The following is a 17057-nucleotide window of genomic DNA, read 5'->3' on the forward strand; positions in this document are numbered from 1 at the left end:
CAAAGTTACTGCAGGTCTACGGCGCAAGAAGCAGTCATTTACGTGGACAAAGACACACGCTGCTGTGTAGGATTCTGACGCTGGACTACACTACAACTGTGACAGCAAGATAAGTTACTTATTCTTCTTTTAGAATAAGATTCAACAAATTATAGCTGAACCTGGGACTTGACAACATCCTAACACCCGAACAAATGCGACAACTGCCACCCCTGAAAAATAAGTAAAAAGTCCACCATTTACTCAGATTTCTAGCACAGTGACACTGAAAAACAAGACACTGGAACGCCTGGCTTTCCGGCAGATCACCCTGCTCACACACGGAAGGCACCACCACTAGCAGCAGCTGACTCGGGCCACTGCGCTGACTGGAATCAGGGCTGGGATGGCCGATGAGAACTGTACAGAGTTTCAGAGACAAGGTAGGCAGCCCTGGCCTTTCCGATACACATGCTGCTGAGAGGAACGCTCTACAGACACTGTTTGCACATTCTGACCCCACAACAGAACCTTCCAGCATGGCCAAGAGGCCTCAACAGAAAGAAGGGTTCTTTACCTTTCTGGTAAGGGGCACCTCAATGGGCACAGGCACGACTTCGGCCAGCAGGCAGCCGTAGAAAGCCACCATGGAGGCAGCGGGGTCGTTGTTGGGGAACACCAGTGCCACCTGGACCCAGAGAGAGAGAGAAGGATTAACACTGACACCATTCCACTAGAAAAAATTAACATGCCCCATTTAAAAATGCATTTTAATAAGTTATCAGATACTCTTCCTTTAGCTCATGTGGAAGGCAAACAGATTATCCACGGTCCTCTCTGTCACCACATCAGAATGCAACTATCCATGCTGTTTACATGTTATCTTCCCCAAAGGCATGTACTCTTACACAGACGAAACCAGTATGTCCACACTACTTGTCTCTCACTGTTGTCACTGGGCTCTAAAGTGTGTCCCTGTGCTTCCACATGGTCTTCACCATGGTGACTGCATGCTGGGCACGTCCTCCCTAAAGTGCTGGACTCCGAGCAATGCTATTCTGACCCCGGTTTGACTTCAGCACCCCAAGCCTTGGTTTTCTTACCTGAAAAGTGAGAATACTAGCTAGTAGAACCTACATGTCAGTGTTGTAGTAAAGGTCAAGTGAGAAAATGTCTAAGGCTCACACTGTGCCTGGCACATGGCGGGCAGCCTTGAATGGCACCCACCCAAAAGGCCCTGGGTTTGGCCGGCCCTCACAGCAAAGGTTTCTGTGAACACCGGCCCACACCTTCTGCCACACACTGCCTCTTGGGCTCAGCCTGTGAAGAGCTAGGAGCAGAATAATCATGGAATTCTAAAAGGTAAATTATCCAAGTAGCCAAATAATGCATTGTATGATTTTTCAAATGTTTCTCAAAAGAACCTTAAGAACAATCTTTTACCAGATGGGCTGATAATTATTTATTCTTGTATGAACTGTGTTTCACTTCCTGTGTCTATTTATCTGCTAGTATTTACATTTTATAGTATTAACTCATATTTGATGCAAAAACGTCTTGATATAATGCTTTCCATTCTCACGAGAGCATTTAGTGACGTATGTACACTTGTCAAGTGTCTGACAGACTCTTCGCCACATTCATGCTCACCGGGCGCTCAGGTCAGCATCTGCAGTGGGGCTAGTGCAGGCTCCGTCTGCTTGCTCTTCATCACCCAACGCTCCTTCTGGAGCAGCCCTCCCTACTCCGGCCTGAGCAGCCACCTTTAGGATGGAACAGGCAGTCCTACTTTCGGATCCGCACCCACCCCTGCCCCGAGCTCTGCAGGACTCTGCCTCATGAGAACACAAGCTCTTCCCAGGTGCTACTGTTGCATCCGCACTGCCCTTCCTTGTTAATAATTAACCACATACACCCATGATTTAGCAGATGTATGTTTTTTGTATTACTCTATCAAGAAATTTAACCCATTTTTCTTTAGAAACATCCTAACTAGAAGTTACTGACTTTGTCATGAACAGCTGGATAAAACATCTTAATCACCTCAACATCTAAGTAAGCAGGTTGGCATAAAGGATTCAGATGACAGCTAAGGACAGAGAAGGCTGCATCTTAACCCTGACCCTGCAAGCAACTCAGGATAGCTGATGGAAACAAATTAAGTTTGGGATTATGTGAAGATTTCCTTTCTATATGGCATTCCTATAATTTACTAAAATCAGACAATGAGAGCCAAATGAAACCATAAGGCCATTAAAAGCCATGCTGCACTACTGAAGAATTTTAAGAAACTCTGCGAAAAAACTGTTAATGAGATATTAATCTTAATTTTGTCCCCAAAACACCCAAGCAGATGCCAGGCTACCATTAGTAGGACTTCCAAGGAGGAACGAAAGGATTTATTTGCATGTCTCTGCATATAAACCACAAACTATTTTTAAAATGATCTGAGGTTTACACTGGCCTCAGGTATTCTGTCTTCAGCTGGTGGTCTGAGAGTAGACAGCATCTGTTTTTAGATCTGGATCTGGCAAAACAACAATATTCAGTCAAACGTTTGCAAAGCATCCAGGGCACCACTGCTGCTAAGACTGCTCTCCCTGAACCAAAACAGAGGAAAATACAGGAGATGCAGTTCCTCCCCAGACCAGTGACTCCACCCCAAAGTCCTCCTAGAGTACCTAGTCTGCAAGCAGGAGTCTTCAAGAGCACAGCACTGAGCAAAAGAAGGCGCTGCTTCCACAGCTAGACTGTGGGTCAATGAATCCCAAGATTCTGGTCTGGTGCCATCCCAGCTCTGTTCATAGGACAGTCAATTTGATCCAGGATTTTAAATTCCCACTGCTTGATCACTAAAGTTCATGCTGAAAATGTCATGTTATATAACCTTGCAGAGTTGGGTTAAAACAGGATGAAATGTTATATTAACATCAAGGGAATCAAAGCAAGATACAAAATTGTATATTATACTCTCAAAAATATAAAAGTGACAGAAAACAGTCAATACCTACAACCTCTTTTAGAATCAAAACTGAATTTTTTTTTAAGAATTTAAGAAAGGGAAGACTATTTGTATCATTCTCACCACATTTCCCTTTTATATCTCTATCAGTCACAAGTCCTGTGTTTTGCTAACTGCACAGTGATTCCAGTGCAATACACATATGGACACTTCATTTTCATAAACCCACACGGTTTCTTTCTGTTCGATTCCCTATGTATTCCCTGGCATTTCATTGCACTTTATGCACAGAGCATAACAGGCATCAAGAGACCACCTCCTTGGTCTGCTCTCCTCCACTGGTCTTCCCATACCAGCCACATACCACAGAACTCCCCTCAGTCCTTTCCACTCTGTCCTAGAAACTGACCAAGAGCTCTGGGCTTGCTTTTTCTCCCCAAGAAGTTGTCTCACATTCCAGAAGCTCCCAAAATGAGAACACTCTCTGTCCTTCTAAAACAGTAAGTATCTGTATCTCTCACCATCTTTTTGGAGACCTTTTTCATTTTCCAACTTACAGATAGCCAATTATCAATATCTTCATTTTTCCCTAACATAGTAAGCTCCCTGAAGGCAGGCTTCACATATGATGCATCTCTGTGTATTCCACAGCTCCTACTACAATATCCTGAAACCTTTTCAGCTTAGGCACATAAATGTTTTTTCAAAGCCCAAGCAGGTACCCCCCTCAAAGTGCATTAAGAGGGTCACCCACATAAAGAGCATCTACAATTTTTACGCCAAAGACAGACTGTTCATTATCCTTGGGAGAATTACATTTAATTTAAAACAATTTTCAAAGAGGTAAAGAACCTGTTTATTGTGATAGAAGGTTACTATCAACTGAACACTACAGTGGCATATGCTTATTAATAGGCATTTATATGCACATGCCGTATCCCAGCCACATGAATACTTTCAAAGGAATAATTTAGAAATGCAGCCCTCCTCACACAATTCAAACCACCTGCTGCTGAAAAGAATAGTTTCACATAGTCTATCAAAATCTGTCCCCACATTCTTTCTTACAGCTGAACAGAGATGGTTTATTTTACAACTGGTACTGAAAATGAACTTTAAAAATGTGCAGGCCAAGACTTAAAAAAATGACTCTACTGAGACCTACTAACCAAATTATAAGGGAGACATTATCCATGCAACTGACATTTTATTGTGATAAAATAAATCTAATGAAGTTTATCATGCTGCCTGTTTTCAAGTATACATTTCAGTGGCATTAAGTAGATTCACACTGTTGTAAAACCATCATCAGCTATCCATTTCCAGAACATTTTCACTTTCCTAAACTGTAACTCTGCCCCCATAAACAGTTAACTCCCCATTTCCTCCTTCCCACAGCCCCTGGTCACCTTCATTCTTCTGTCTCTAGGAATTTAAGTACTCTAAGTACCTTGTATGAATGGAACCATACAATATTTGTTCTTTTGTGACTGGCTTATTTCACTGAGCATAATGTCCTCAAGGTCGTTCCACATTGTAGAACATATAAGGATTTCCTTCCTTTTTAAGGCTAAATAACATTACACAGTATGAATATACCATATTCTGTTTATCCGTTCACCCCTCCATGGATGCTTGAACTGCTGCCACCTTTTGGGTTTTGTGAATACTGCTGCTGTGAAAAGTAGTGTAGATGTTTATCCGTTCAAGTTCTTGCTTTCAGTTCTTTTGAATCACTGGGTCAAATGTTTAAGTTTTTTAAGGAACCACCACAGTATTGTTTTCCACAATGGCTACACCACTATATATTCCTAAAAGCAATAGAAGGGTTCCAATTTCTCAATGTTGCTAACACTTATTATTTCTTCATCCTAGTAAGTGTGAGGTGGTATCTCACTGTGGTTTTGATGTATTTTTCCCTAATGATTAGTGATGCTGAGCATATTTTCATGGGCTTATTTGGCTATTTGTAAATCTTCCAAAGAAAAAGGTCTATTCAAGCACTGTGGCTGGTTTTTAAACTTTTGTAAAATATATGATTTGTAAACATTTCTCCCACTCTATGTTTTCACTCTCGACAATGTCCTTTGGTCCACTGAAGTTTTTAATTCTGATGAAGTGCAACCTACCAATTTTTTTTATTCCCTTTGCTTTTGGTGCCATATCTAAGAAATCATTGCCAAATTCAATGTCATGAAACATGTTTTATGTTTTATCTAAAGAGTTTAGATAATAGTAATTAGATATTTAATTCATTTTGAGTTAATTATTTAATATACACTACATGTGTGCCAAATCATTTCAGTCATGTTTGACTGTGTGACCCTATGAACTGTAGCCCGCCAGGCTTCTCTGTCCATGGGATTCTCCAGGCAAGAATACTGGAGTGGATGGCCATGCCCTTCTCCAGAGGATTTTCCCAATCCAGGGACCGAACCCACGTCTCTTGGGTCTCCTGCATCAGCAGGCAGGTTCTTTATCACTAGCACCACCTGGGAAGCCCCAATATATGCTATAAAGGTTCAATTTTGGGTTTTTGGTTATACATATTCAGTTTTCCCAGCACCATTTGTTGAGTACACTAGCCCTTCTCCCATTTAATGTCTTAGCATCCTTCTTGAAAGTGACTTAACCGTACATGTGAGGATTTATTTCTGGGCTTTCTATGCTATTCCTTTGGTCTGTGTCAGTCCTTGTGTTAATACCATACTGTTTTGATTACTGTAGCTTTACAGTAAGTTTAATAATGAGGACATGTGAGACCCATGATTGACTTTTAAAAGCTAGAGGTCAAACAAGTTCATTAAACTGCAGAGAATCATAGCCTACCACAGAATCCTAGGGCTGCAGCAATCTTATTAAACATTCTTCATAACGAACCCATGCTTTTGTAATATCTCATAAGTAAATCATAGCTTGTATTCTTGCTCATTTATGGTGCTCCACAATGAAACTTCTATAAAATTCATTTGGAGTCTCTGGTGCAGGTGGATAACCCAGTCTTGGGGCATGAAGGTACAGAGCAACGTATGGAAAAAAAGTCACTCCACTTAAGGCAAGAAAAGTAGGTTCTACATGCAGGCCCACATCTTATTCATGGGTAAAGCTTGGGCCAGATTAACTGCTCTGTGTGTAACATTAAAAAGGAAATACTAACATCTGTTCTCAGTAAATTGGCATACTGCAGTAAGAATAAAATTCTTTTCGACCAAAGATAGTAGCCTGTATCTACAAATTTAATAGTAGGAAAGGAATGTACCAGTGGTTTGCTGCAAGGATTCTTGGTATCACTCACTGATACAAAACAGTCTACGAGCACACAACTGTCCTGCATCCTCAGACAGACAGCTGTTTCCCATTAGGTCATATGTGTCAGGGGTTAGGAATATACATCCTGGGGCTAGACAGAAATAGCTGTGAGCACTGGCTACACCATTTTCTGGACACGTGCCTTCATCTGACATGACTCTTATCCTCTCAAGTCCCAGTTTCCTTGCGGATAACCCACGAGAACTACTACAGTCAAGCTCACTGAGCTACTATAAAGGTTACACCTGCTGAATAATCTCTTCTGGCTTGTGGAAGCCTGATTTGGTAATATGAGTATTAGGAGGCATTAAAATTTGCAACTTTAAAACAGTAGGTATCTTCTCCACCTCAGACCACGTGTCCTGCAGATGCAATAATTTAAATTGCACTTACCCTATCTCCAGGTCGCACCATAGGCTCTTGTTTTGTACCTAATTTATGCAGAATGTTGTAAGCAACCTTCATACTTCTTGTCCACAGTTTGCCTATCAATACAAATTATAAAGACACAATTAATTGTACACATGCATTTTCTACCGTGTATATGTATGTAAATTAACCTATATTGAGAGTACTACTTTTTCACTTTAAGCTTTCAAGTTATTCTGAGTCCTTAGAATCCAGATGGGAAACAAAAGCCAGCAACTCTGACTTATAAAATCTGAGCAGCATGAACAACAAAATAAGGTATTAAATACAAACACCTAGGGTGCTAAGAACCTACAGCAAAGCCACAGAGAATTTAACTATCATCACAGAAGTAGACGAGGATTTCTAGGGAGTAAAACACGGGAGGGACTACGGCATTAGTGAGTTACCACTAATTTATGTTGTTCAAAATGACACATATTTTCCTTTTTTAATGAGTCCTGCTTTGTGTGGTTCAGCTCAGTCATGTCGACTCTTTGCAACCCCATGGACTGCAGCATACCAGGCTTCCCTGTCCGTCACCAACTTCTAGAGCTTATTCAAACTCATATCCATCAAGTCAGTGAGGTCATCCAACCATCTCATCCTCTGTTGTCCCCTTCTCCTTCCCAGCATCAGAGTCTTTTCCAATGAGCCAGTTCTTCGCATCAGGTGGCCAAAGTATTGGAGTTTCAGCTTCAGCATCAGTCCTTCTAATGAACACCCAGGACTGATTTCCTTTAGGATGGACTAATTGGATCTCCTTGCAGTCCAAGGGACTCTCAAGAGTCTTCTCCAACACCACAGTTCAAAAGCATCCATTCTTTGGCACTCAGCTTTCTTTATAGTCCAACTTTCACATCCATATATGACTATTAGAAAAACCATAGCTTTGACTAGATGGACCTTTGTTGGCAAAGTAATGTCTCTGCTTTTTAATATGCTATTTAGGTGGGTCATAGCTTTTCTTCCAAGGAGCAAGCATCTTTTCATTTCATAGCTGCAGTCACCATCTACAGTGATTTTGGAGCCCAAGAAAATAAAGTCTCTCACGGTTTCCAGTGCTTCCCCATCTATTAGCCATGAAGTGATGGGACCAGATGCCATGATCTTAGTTTTCTGAATGTTGAATTTTAAGCCAGCTTTTTCACTCTCCTCTTTCACTTTCATCAGGAGGCTCTTTAGTTCTTCTTCACTTTCTGCCATAAGGGTGCTGTCATCTGCATATCTGAAGTTAGTAATATTTCTCCCTGCAATCTTGATTCCAGCTTGTACTTCATCCAGCCCAGCATTTCTCATGACACACTCTGCATATATGTTAAATAAGCAGGGTGACAATATACAGCCTTGACGTACTCCTTTCCCAATTTGGAACCAATCTGTTGTTCTATGTCCAGTTCTAACTGTTGCTTCTTGACCTACATACAGATTTCTCAGGACACAGGTCAGGTGGTCTGGTGTTCTATCTCTTGAAGAATTTTCCACAGTTTCTTGTGATCCACACAGTCAAAGGCTTTGATATAGTCAATAAAGCAGAAGCAGATGGTTTTCTGGAACTCTCTTGCTTTTTCAAATGATCCAACGGATGTTGGTAATTTGACCTCTGGTCCCTCTGGCTTTTATAAATCCAGCTTGAACATCTGGAAGTACATGGTTCACATACTGTTGAAGTCTGGCTTGGAGAATTTTGAGCATTACTTTACTAGCATATGAGATGAGTGCAATTGTGTGGTAGTTTGAGCATTCTTTGGCATTGCCTTTCTTTGGGATTGGAATGAAAACTGACCTTTTCCAGTCCTGTGGCCACTGCTGAGTTTTCCAAATTTGCTGACATACTGAATGCAGCACTTTCACAGCATCATCTTTTAGGATTTGAAATAGCTCAACTGGAATTCCATCAACTCCACTAGCTTTGTTCATAGTGATGCTTCATAAGGCCCACTTAACTTCACATTCCAGGATGTCTGGCTCTAGGTGAGTGATCATACCATTGTGCTCATCTGGGTCATGAAGATCTTTTTTGTATAGTTCTGTGTATTCTTGCCACCTCTTAATACCTTCTGCTTCTGTTAGGTCCATACCATTTCTGTCCTTCATTGTGCCCATCTTTGCATGAAATGTTCCCTTGGTATGTCTAATTTTCTTGAAGAGATCTCTAGTCTTTCCCAGTCTATTGTTTTCCTCTATTTCTTTGCATTGATCATTGAGGAAGGCTTTCTTATTTCTCCTTGCTATTCTTTGGAACTCTGCATTCAGATGGATATATCTTTCCTTTTCTCCTTTGCCTTTAGCTTCTCTTCATTTCTCAGCTATTTGTAAGGCCTCCTCAGACAACCATTTTGCCTTTTTTACATTTCTTTTTCTTGGGGATGGTCTTGATCACTGCCTCCTATACAATGTCACGAGCCTCCGTCCATAGTTCTTCAGGAACTCTATCAGATCATGGCTCTTCTGTCCATGGAATTTTTCTTTGAATCTATTTGTCACTTCCACTGTATAATCATAAGTGATTTGTGTGATTGCAAAAAACATAAAGGCTACTTAGGATGGCTTCTGTAGGGTCTGATACCCCTCCTTCCCTGTGTCTAAGTTTCTCAACTTTAATTTTTCCTAACTTCAGAGTTTTACAGTTTTTAGACAGTAACCCTTGAATTTAGATAAAGATTATGGTAAGAATTTTGAACTAAAGTTTTGAACGCTGGGGGAAAAAACACTCCAAAATAGGATTAAAAAGATTTTTAAGAACATAAGAAAAATGACCAGTTTTGAAGAACCTGCAGATTCAAATCCCTGCCTACCTCTCAGTGCCAGACATTTTCTCAGCAGGTCTAGGTGACAGCAAACAGTCTGAGATTGAATCAAAATGACTTTTAAAACCTAACATGAATTCTTGGGACACATAAATGCCTTTTATAACATTAGGTTCTTTAAGCTTTCAGAAGCAGTCAAAGTGTTAAGAGATTTGCAATAATAGTAAAGTGAAAGTCTCAGTCTTGTTCTACTCTTTGTGACCCCATGGACTGTAGCCAGGATCCTCTGTCCATGGAATTTTCCAGGCCAGGATACTAGAGTGCATACCCATTCCCTTCTTCAGGGGATCTTCCCAACCCAGGGACCAATCCCAGGTCTCCCACACTGTAGGCGGATTCTTTATCATCTGAGCCATGAGGGAAGCCCAAGAACACTGGAGTGGGTAGCCTATTCCTTCTCCAGAAGATCTTCCTGACCCAGGAATCGAACCAGAATCTCCTCATTGCTGGCGGATTCTTTACCAGCTAAGCCACCAGGGAAACAATAGTATACTAAAGATAACAACAATTTGAACTATTTCCTATAAATGTAATCTCTGTTCTAATCTCTTTCCTATTTAAAATGTAAAAGCTAAATTAATATACAGTTTAAATGAAAAGAATCTGAATTTGTCTTATTTCATATTGGATTCTGTAGCAACACAATTTAGGGTTGCTCCTGTCTTCCTACCAATGGATTTATCAACTTGTCTCCCCCCATAGTGATTAGGGAACAAAGAGGACTTTTCCACTGTTTCTGATTCCTGTAATTCCTAGACATTCCTGGCTCACAGTATGTGCTCAACAAATGTTTGTTTTATTAACAGCAAATTAAGCAAGCTGTAAAAAGCACAAAATTACGGTATTCATTTGAGCCTACTTCTTGAGTACTAAGAGTAATTACTGTGACATTTTATTCACACACCTCTTCCACCTTCCTTAACTCTATCTCCTCAAGACTGTCTACTTTACAATTATTTGGTTTTTATTTGGTGATTGTATTTTCTCCCCAAAGAGTTACTAGCCATTAGAAATAACTCAGGGAGTTATTTTTTTCCTAAAGAAATCACAAATACTTTGTGCTGTCAGATTTCTTTCTTTCTTTTTTTTTTTTTAAATAAAATCAATCTTTTAATGGAGCTGAAAAGCATAGGTGAAAACCACTATAACTTTTTTTTTCTTTTTTTTTTAATTTTTATTTTTAAACTTTACAAAATTGTATTAGTTTTGCCAAATATCAAAATGAATCTGCCACAGGTATACATGTGTTCCCCATCCTGAACCCTCCTCCCTCCTCCCTCCCCATACCATCCCTCTGGGTCGTCCCAGTGCACTAGCCCCAAGCATCCAGTATCATGCATTGAACCTGGGCTGGCAACACATTTCATACATGATATTTTACATGTTTCAATGCCATTCTCCCAAATCTTCCCACCCTCTCCCTCTCCCACTGTGAACAATGTTAGGAAATTATTTTGGCTGAACAAACAATTACAATCAACTTGTTTTAACTGAAACAAAAAATCAATGTGTTGTAAACTAACACATCAATTACAATCAATTAGCACCATTATATTTTCTTAAAAATTTCAATTTCATTCTCAGTTTGGAATATTAAAGCTGGTATCATCATAAAGTCATACAAAAGCCAATTTACAACAGACAATTTGAAAAAGGCAACAACACACTTTGGCAAAGTTCTAGAAATATTCTTCTAGTAGAAAAAATAAACAGCAAATTGCTGATTTAAATTAAAGACAATACAACAGTTCTTGACTGATTTAGAAGGGAAAACGAAAAAAAATTCCCAACCAGGAACACTCACCCAAGCAAAGTTATCATTCAGAACTGAAGGACAGATAAAGTTTTCCAGACAAGCTAAAAGCTAAAGAAATTCATCACCACTAAAGCAGTCTTACAAATTCTTCCAAAAAACAAAAGACAAGAAAACACTTTCAAACTCATTTTACAAGGCCTGTGTTATCCTCATATCAAAACAAGATAAGGACACCATGAAAAAATTAGAGGTCTGAAGAAAACAAATGCACAAATCCTCAACAATATATTAGCAAACCAAATTCAATAATATGTTAAGATGATAATACACCATGATCAAATGGGATTTATTCCAGAAATGCAAGGATGGTTCAACATCCACAAGTCAATTAATGTGAATAATATGGCACATTAACAGAATGAAGGATAAAAATCATATGACCATCTCAGCTGATGCAGAAAAAAATGTTAAAAATTCAATATCCATTTATGATAAAAACTCTCAACAATGTGGGTACAGAGAAAACATACCTAACAAAATAAAAGTCCTATATGATAAATTCAAATATCAATAACCTCAGATATGCAGATGATACCACCCTTATGGCAGAAAGTGAAGAGGAACTAAAAAGCCTCTTGATGAAAGTGAAAGTGGAGTGAAAAAGCTGGCTTAAAGCTCAACATTCAGAAAACGAAGATCATGGCATCTGGTCCCATCACTTCATGGGAAATAGATGGGGAAACAGTGGAAACAGTGTCAGACTTTCTTTGTGGGGGCTCCAAAATCACTGCAGATGGTGACTGCAGCCATGAAATTAAAAGACGCTTACTCCTTGGAAGGAAAGTTATGACCAACCTAGATAGCATATTCAAAAGCAGAGACATTACTTTGCCAACAAAGGTCTGTCTAGTCAAGGCTATGGTTTTTCCTGTGGTCATGTATGGATGTGACAGTTGGACTGTGAAGAAGGCTGAGCGCCGAAGAATTGATGCTTTTGAACTGTGGTGTTGGAGAAGACTCTTGAGAGTCCCTTGGACTGCAAGGAGATCCAACCAGTCCATTCTGAAGGAGATCAGCCCTGGGTGTTCTTTGGAAGGAATGATGCTAAAGCTGAAACTCCAGTACTTTGGCCACCTCATGCGAAGAGTTGACTCATTGGAAAAGACTCTGATGCTGGGAGGGATTGGGGGCAAGAGGAGAAGGGGACGACGGAGGATGAGATAGCTGGATGGCATCACTGACTCGATGGACGTGAGTCTGAGTGAACTACGGGAGCTGGTGACGGACAGGGAGGCCTGGCGTGCTGCGATTCATGGGGTCGCAAAGAGTAGGACACGACTGAGCAACTGATCTGATCTGATGACAAATTCACAGCTAATAGCATACTGAACAATGAAAACCTGAAGCATTTCCTCTAAGATTCAGAAATAAGACACGGATGCTCACTTTTGCCATGTTTATTCAATACAGTATTGTTTAAGTCCTAGCCAGAGTAGCCAGGCCAAAAAAAAAAAAAAAAGCATTCAAACTGGAAAAGGAAGATGAAAAACTGTCACTACTTGCAGATAACATGACATTATACATAGAAAACCTTAAGACAATACAGAAAAAACAGAGTAATAAATGAATTCAGTAAAGTAGTAAAATACAAAATCAATGTACTGCTGTTATCAGAAAACTGCTGTGTCTATATACTAATAATAAACTACTAGAATGAGAAACCAAGAAAAAGATCCTATTTACAACAGCATTGAAAGGAAGAAATTCCTCAAAATAAATTTAATTAGGAGGTAAAAGACCTGTACATTCAAAACTGTTAAGACTTGGGACTTCTCTGGAGGTCTGGTGGTTTAAGGCCTCGTGCTTCCACTGTAGGGGGCACAGGTCCGATCCCTGGCTGGGAACTTAAGATCCAGCGTGCCGCATGGTGTGGCAAAGAACAAACAAACAAAAAAAACCCACTACAAAAAGCACAATGAAAATTAAGCCCCATAAAATCTGCATCTTAAAAAAAAAACCAAACTGTAAGACTTTGATAAAGAAGCTGAAGATAACACAAACAAATGGAAAGATATTCTGTGCTCATGGATTAGAAAAAGCAGTTGTGTTAAAGTATCCGTACTACTCAAAGCAATCTAAATCCAATCCCAATCAAAATTACAACAGCACTGTTCACAGAAATAGAACAAACAATTTTAAAATTTGTATGAAACCCTGAAAGACCCCAAATGGCCAAAGTCATCTTAAGAAAGAAAAACAAAGCTAGAGACATCATGCTCCCTGACATTACAAAACTACCAGTAATAAGAACAGTATGATACTGGCACAAAATCAGACATACAGATCAATGAGACAGAATAACCCATAAATAAACCCATGCATATATGTCAACTGATGTATGACAAAACAGCCAAGAAAGGGAAAAGGACAGTCTTTCAATAAATGATGCTTGGAAAACAGTACCCAATCAGCTCCTGGTCTGAACCTGGCCAGGGACGAGGGTCAGACAGGAAAGTCTTCTATCTTTCTGACTAAAATTTATTTCTAAGAGTATAATTTAAAAAAAAAATCAATCCTATGTCCCATTATGGGTAAAATACCCTTTATCCACTAAGAATTTCCCAACAAAGCTAGAAGAAAAAAATTGAGACTATGAAAACATACGCTCCTGAATCCCATTTCCTTCCATGAGATGCAGAGGATAATGATGAAGTCTACAGTGGGGGCCTTCTGGGCCCCACTAAAAGCTGGGTTATGTTACTTAACACAACACCTGGCTCTTGAGCTCCACTGCTAATGGAGAAAACAGTTTCTTTCCTACCTGCAATTAGAAGAGCATTATTATCATAGAAATAAAACCAGAAGTTAAAAATGGTAATGTAACCTCACACGTGCAGATATAAGCCATTTTGTCTTTTAGTTATGAAGCTGATTTCTTTGCAATGCTGCACCAGAGTGTGTGAAAATGACCTGACAATTTGCTTTCTCCGTGGCCCCTTATCTGTGAAGCAAAGAGAAAGGGATCTCTCTTGTATAGTTAACTATTTCCCAAAGTTTATGGACTGCATTAATCATACTGAATAAAGAGCAAAAGTTTGCTTCCCTTGCTTGCTAGAAAAGTACTGTGGAAACAAATGTTGTTTCTTCTAAGTGATGCATGTCAAAGAGTTCTATATACATTCTTTCTTGTTTCATTTCTTTAACTACCAATCCTTCTTCAAAGCATTAATTTAATATACATTCCAAGATATAAAATCCAACATCTTATTATTAGAGTTATAGTCACTAATTTTTGTATCACTTTCTGGTTTTTACTAAAAATCATTAACAAATAATAATTTTTCACATTCAAATCGAATAATTTTCCTATACTGGCTAGGCCCAAAAGTTCATTTGGGTTTTCAATAGTATCTTACAGGAAAACGCAAATGAACTTTTTGGCCAATCCAATATTTCCTTTTGGGTTCCATTTATTTCCATATTGGAAACATAAGGCAACACAAATATAAACTTCCACCCTGAAAGTGGCAGTTGTGTGCAGGCACAAGCAGACAAAAGATGGATAAGCCTCAAAGGATTACCGTAAGTGAGGATGTAGAGAGGTTTTCCGTTCGTGTCCATCGTGGTCAAGCACGGGGCCTTTGGTGAGATGGTCCCCCATCGCTGTAACGCTGCTTCTAAAGATGGGGGCCAATTTGTAACCACACCCAGCTGCTCCCCACGCATCGCCAACATCTGGGCTCCCTCTGGCTTTGGCTGGTTTGGATCTGGTTGTTGAACTAAATACATTTGAACACAGAAGGTTTTCAAGAAAAATACATCCATTATTAGCACAATCATTCTTATTCATTTTAAAGAAGCCAGAAGACTTATACTTGAGTTAGAAATTTATTACAGGAAACATGCACAGGTGCTTTTCTAGAATTAGAGCTACATCTGACATATGAGCCTCATGGATATAACCAAAGCACATAATTCTTCCAACATCCAAGGCAATGTCAGGATGTGGAACTTAGGGAGACCTGAATGCATTTATAAACTGACAAGTAAAACTATGCATTTTAACACACCTAGAGTCTAACATTACAATGCTGCTGCTGCTGCTGCTAAGTCACTTCAGTTGTGTCCGACTCTGTGCGACCCCAGAGACATCAGCCCATCAGGCTTCCCCGTTCCTGGGATTCTCCAGGCAAGACACTGGAGTGGGTTGCCACTTCCTTCTCCAATGCATGAAAGCGAAAAGTCAAAGTGAAGTCGCTCAGTCATGTCCGACTCCAGCGACTGCAGGGACTGCAGCCCACCAGGCTCCTCTGTCCATGGGATCTTCCAGGCAAAAGTACTGGAGTGGGGTGCCATGTTTAAAACATCAATTCTCAACATACACCAGTAATTGTAGACTCCAAAGAGTTCAAATCTGGCTGAAGTATATTGTGCCCTTAAATATGGAGATGTAAATTTGAATTTGCTACAACCACTACGAGTAACTAGCACAGCTCATATTTTCTTAAGTAAAACAAAGATAAATGCCCTATAATAAGAACAATCTGCCCGACTCTTTAGATGGGTGAGAATCTGAGAGGTGATTCTTTTTACTTCTGGGAAGGTTTCTCTTACAGCATATGACAGATGATTTCCACATGCTGGCTAGAAAATCAACCATGTCTTTCTTGTGGCACAAAGACCAAGAAAATAAGGAGACTGGGTTTGATAAAACAAGCAGTACTTTGTTTCAATTTTGGGTTTTCTTGTATTAAAAGGTTCAGCAGTGTTCAGAGTGAAGACATCCAGCTCCTGAAGCTGTCCAGAGAGGCAGCAAGGCAAGATTCCCACAGCTCACTTTGCATTCCTCTAAAGCCTACAGAGAGAGAATGCACTGCTTGCTGAGCTCAGGTTGTCTGATTTCCTTGCATTCCTGAAGCTTCATGGAGTCCTTAGAAAGAGGACTGGCTCATGGAACAAAATCACATGCTTCTCAGAGTCAGAACCAGTGGTACTGACCCAGCTGTTTGGGGACTGAGCTTATGTTTAAAGGGACCTTGCGGAACAGTACCTACAGTTTCTAGGCAGGATTCCTGTTTCCTGTGAACACAAAGATTATTGTTTTTAAAGATCAAACAACCTTGGTCAAGAAATAACTACAGTTTATGGAGTCACAGAAACACTGGACGAGGGGGTAGGGAGGGGCTCTTTCACCTTCTAGTAGTTCTTCAAAGTCATCGACGAAGAATTCCCGTAAGGGTGGTCGTTTGGGTCGTTTGAGGGTATTGACAAGCTGCTGGATCTTTGCAGATACGCGGCTACTTACAGGCACACCTGAAAACAGAATCATGAGGCAGGTGGACTGACTCTCAGCACAAACCACCATGAACAAGCAGCCACAGTAAAAACGGCTGTGGAACCACACTCTGTCCCATCTCAGCCTGGTGCCCTCTGTGTCCCTAGATGACTTCTGTCAACAAGAACATTCCAAGGAGAGTGGTCCCAGCATGTGGCCTTGCTGGGAAGCCTCAACAGAGAATCAAGATGGAGCAGAAATGATGCTCTTTACACTGTGAGCTGTCTGGCTCTGGTGACCTTGGGAACAGCTCCAGACCACAGACTGGGCTTGGTCCCACCTCTATTCCTAAAAAAAGGGTCTGTCATCTCCTCATTCATACCCGTCTCAGGTTCTCCTCTGTCTGATCAGAAAGCTGATGAAGCAGCGAGACCTTCCCCAAGACCCCGTCTCCTGAGACCACCTGTGCTCAGCCTCCAGTTGTCACCCCGACACCTCCCAATGAAAGTACAGGAACCTGAGGAGCTACAAGTGCCACTATCCTCTTTCAGGTGACAG

At 40.3% G+C, this 17057-nt stretch overlaps 1 protein-coding gene across 5 annotated transcripts in view; it reads right to left on the reverse strand.

The window, feature by feature from the left end:
- Nucleotides 1–17057, reverse strand: part of DIP2C (disco interacting protein 2 homolog C) — a 294331-nt gene that overhangs the window by 77855 nt on the left and 199419 nt on the right. For all 5 annotated transcript variants that reach the window (XM_027559454.1, XM_027559456.1, XM_027559453.1 and 2 more), the window contains 4 exons: nucleotides 16418–16537; nucleotides 14806–15003; nucleotides 6644–6735; nucleotides 557–667 (listed from right to left, as the gene is read on the reverse strand). In XM_027559454.1, the coding sequence (XP_027415255.1) occupies nucleotides 557–667; nucleotides 6644–6735; nucleotides 14806–15003; nucleotides 16418–16537 (521 nt within the window). The remainder of the gene's footprint in view (nucleotides 1–556; nucleotides 668–6643; nucleotides 6736–14805; nucleotides 15004–16417; nucleotides 16538–17057) is intronic.

The sequence above is a fragment of the Bos indicus x Bos taurus genome, chromosome 13 (assembly GCF_003369695.1).
Source record: "Bos indicus x Bos taurus breed Angus x Brahman F1 hybrid chromosome 13, Bos_hybrid_MaternalHap_v2.0, whole genome shotgun sequence".
Lineage (NCBI taxonomy): Eukaryota > Metazoa > Chordata > Mammalia > Artiodactyla > Bovidae > Bos > Bos indicus x Bos taurus.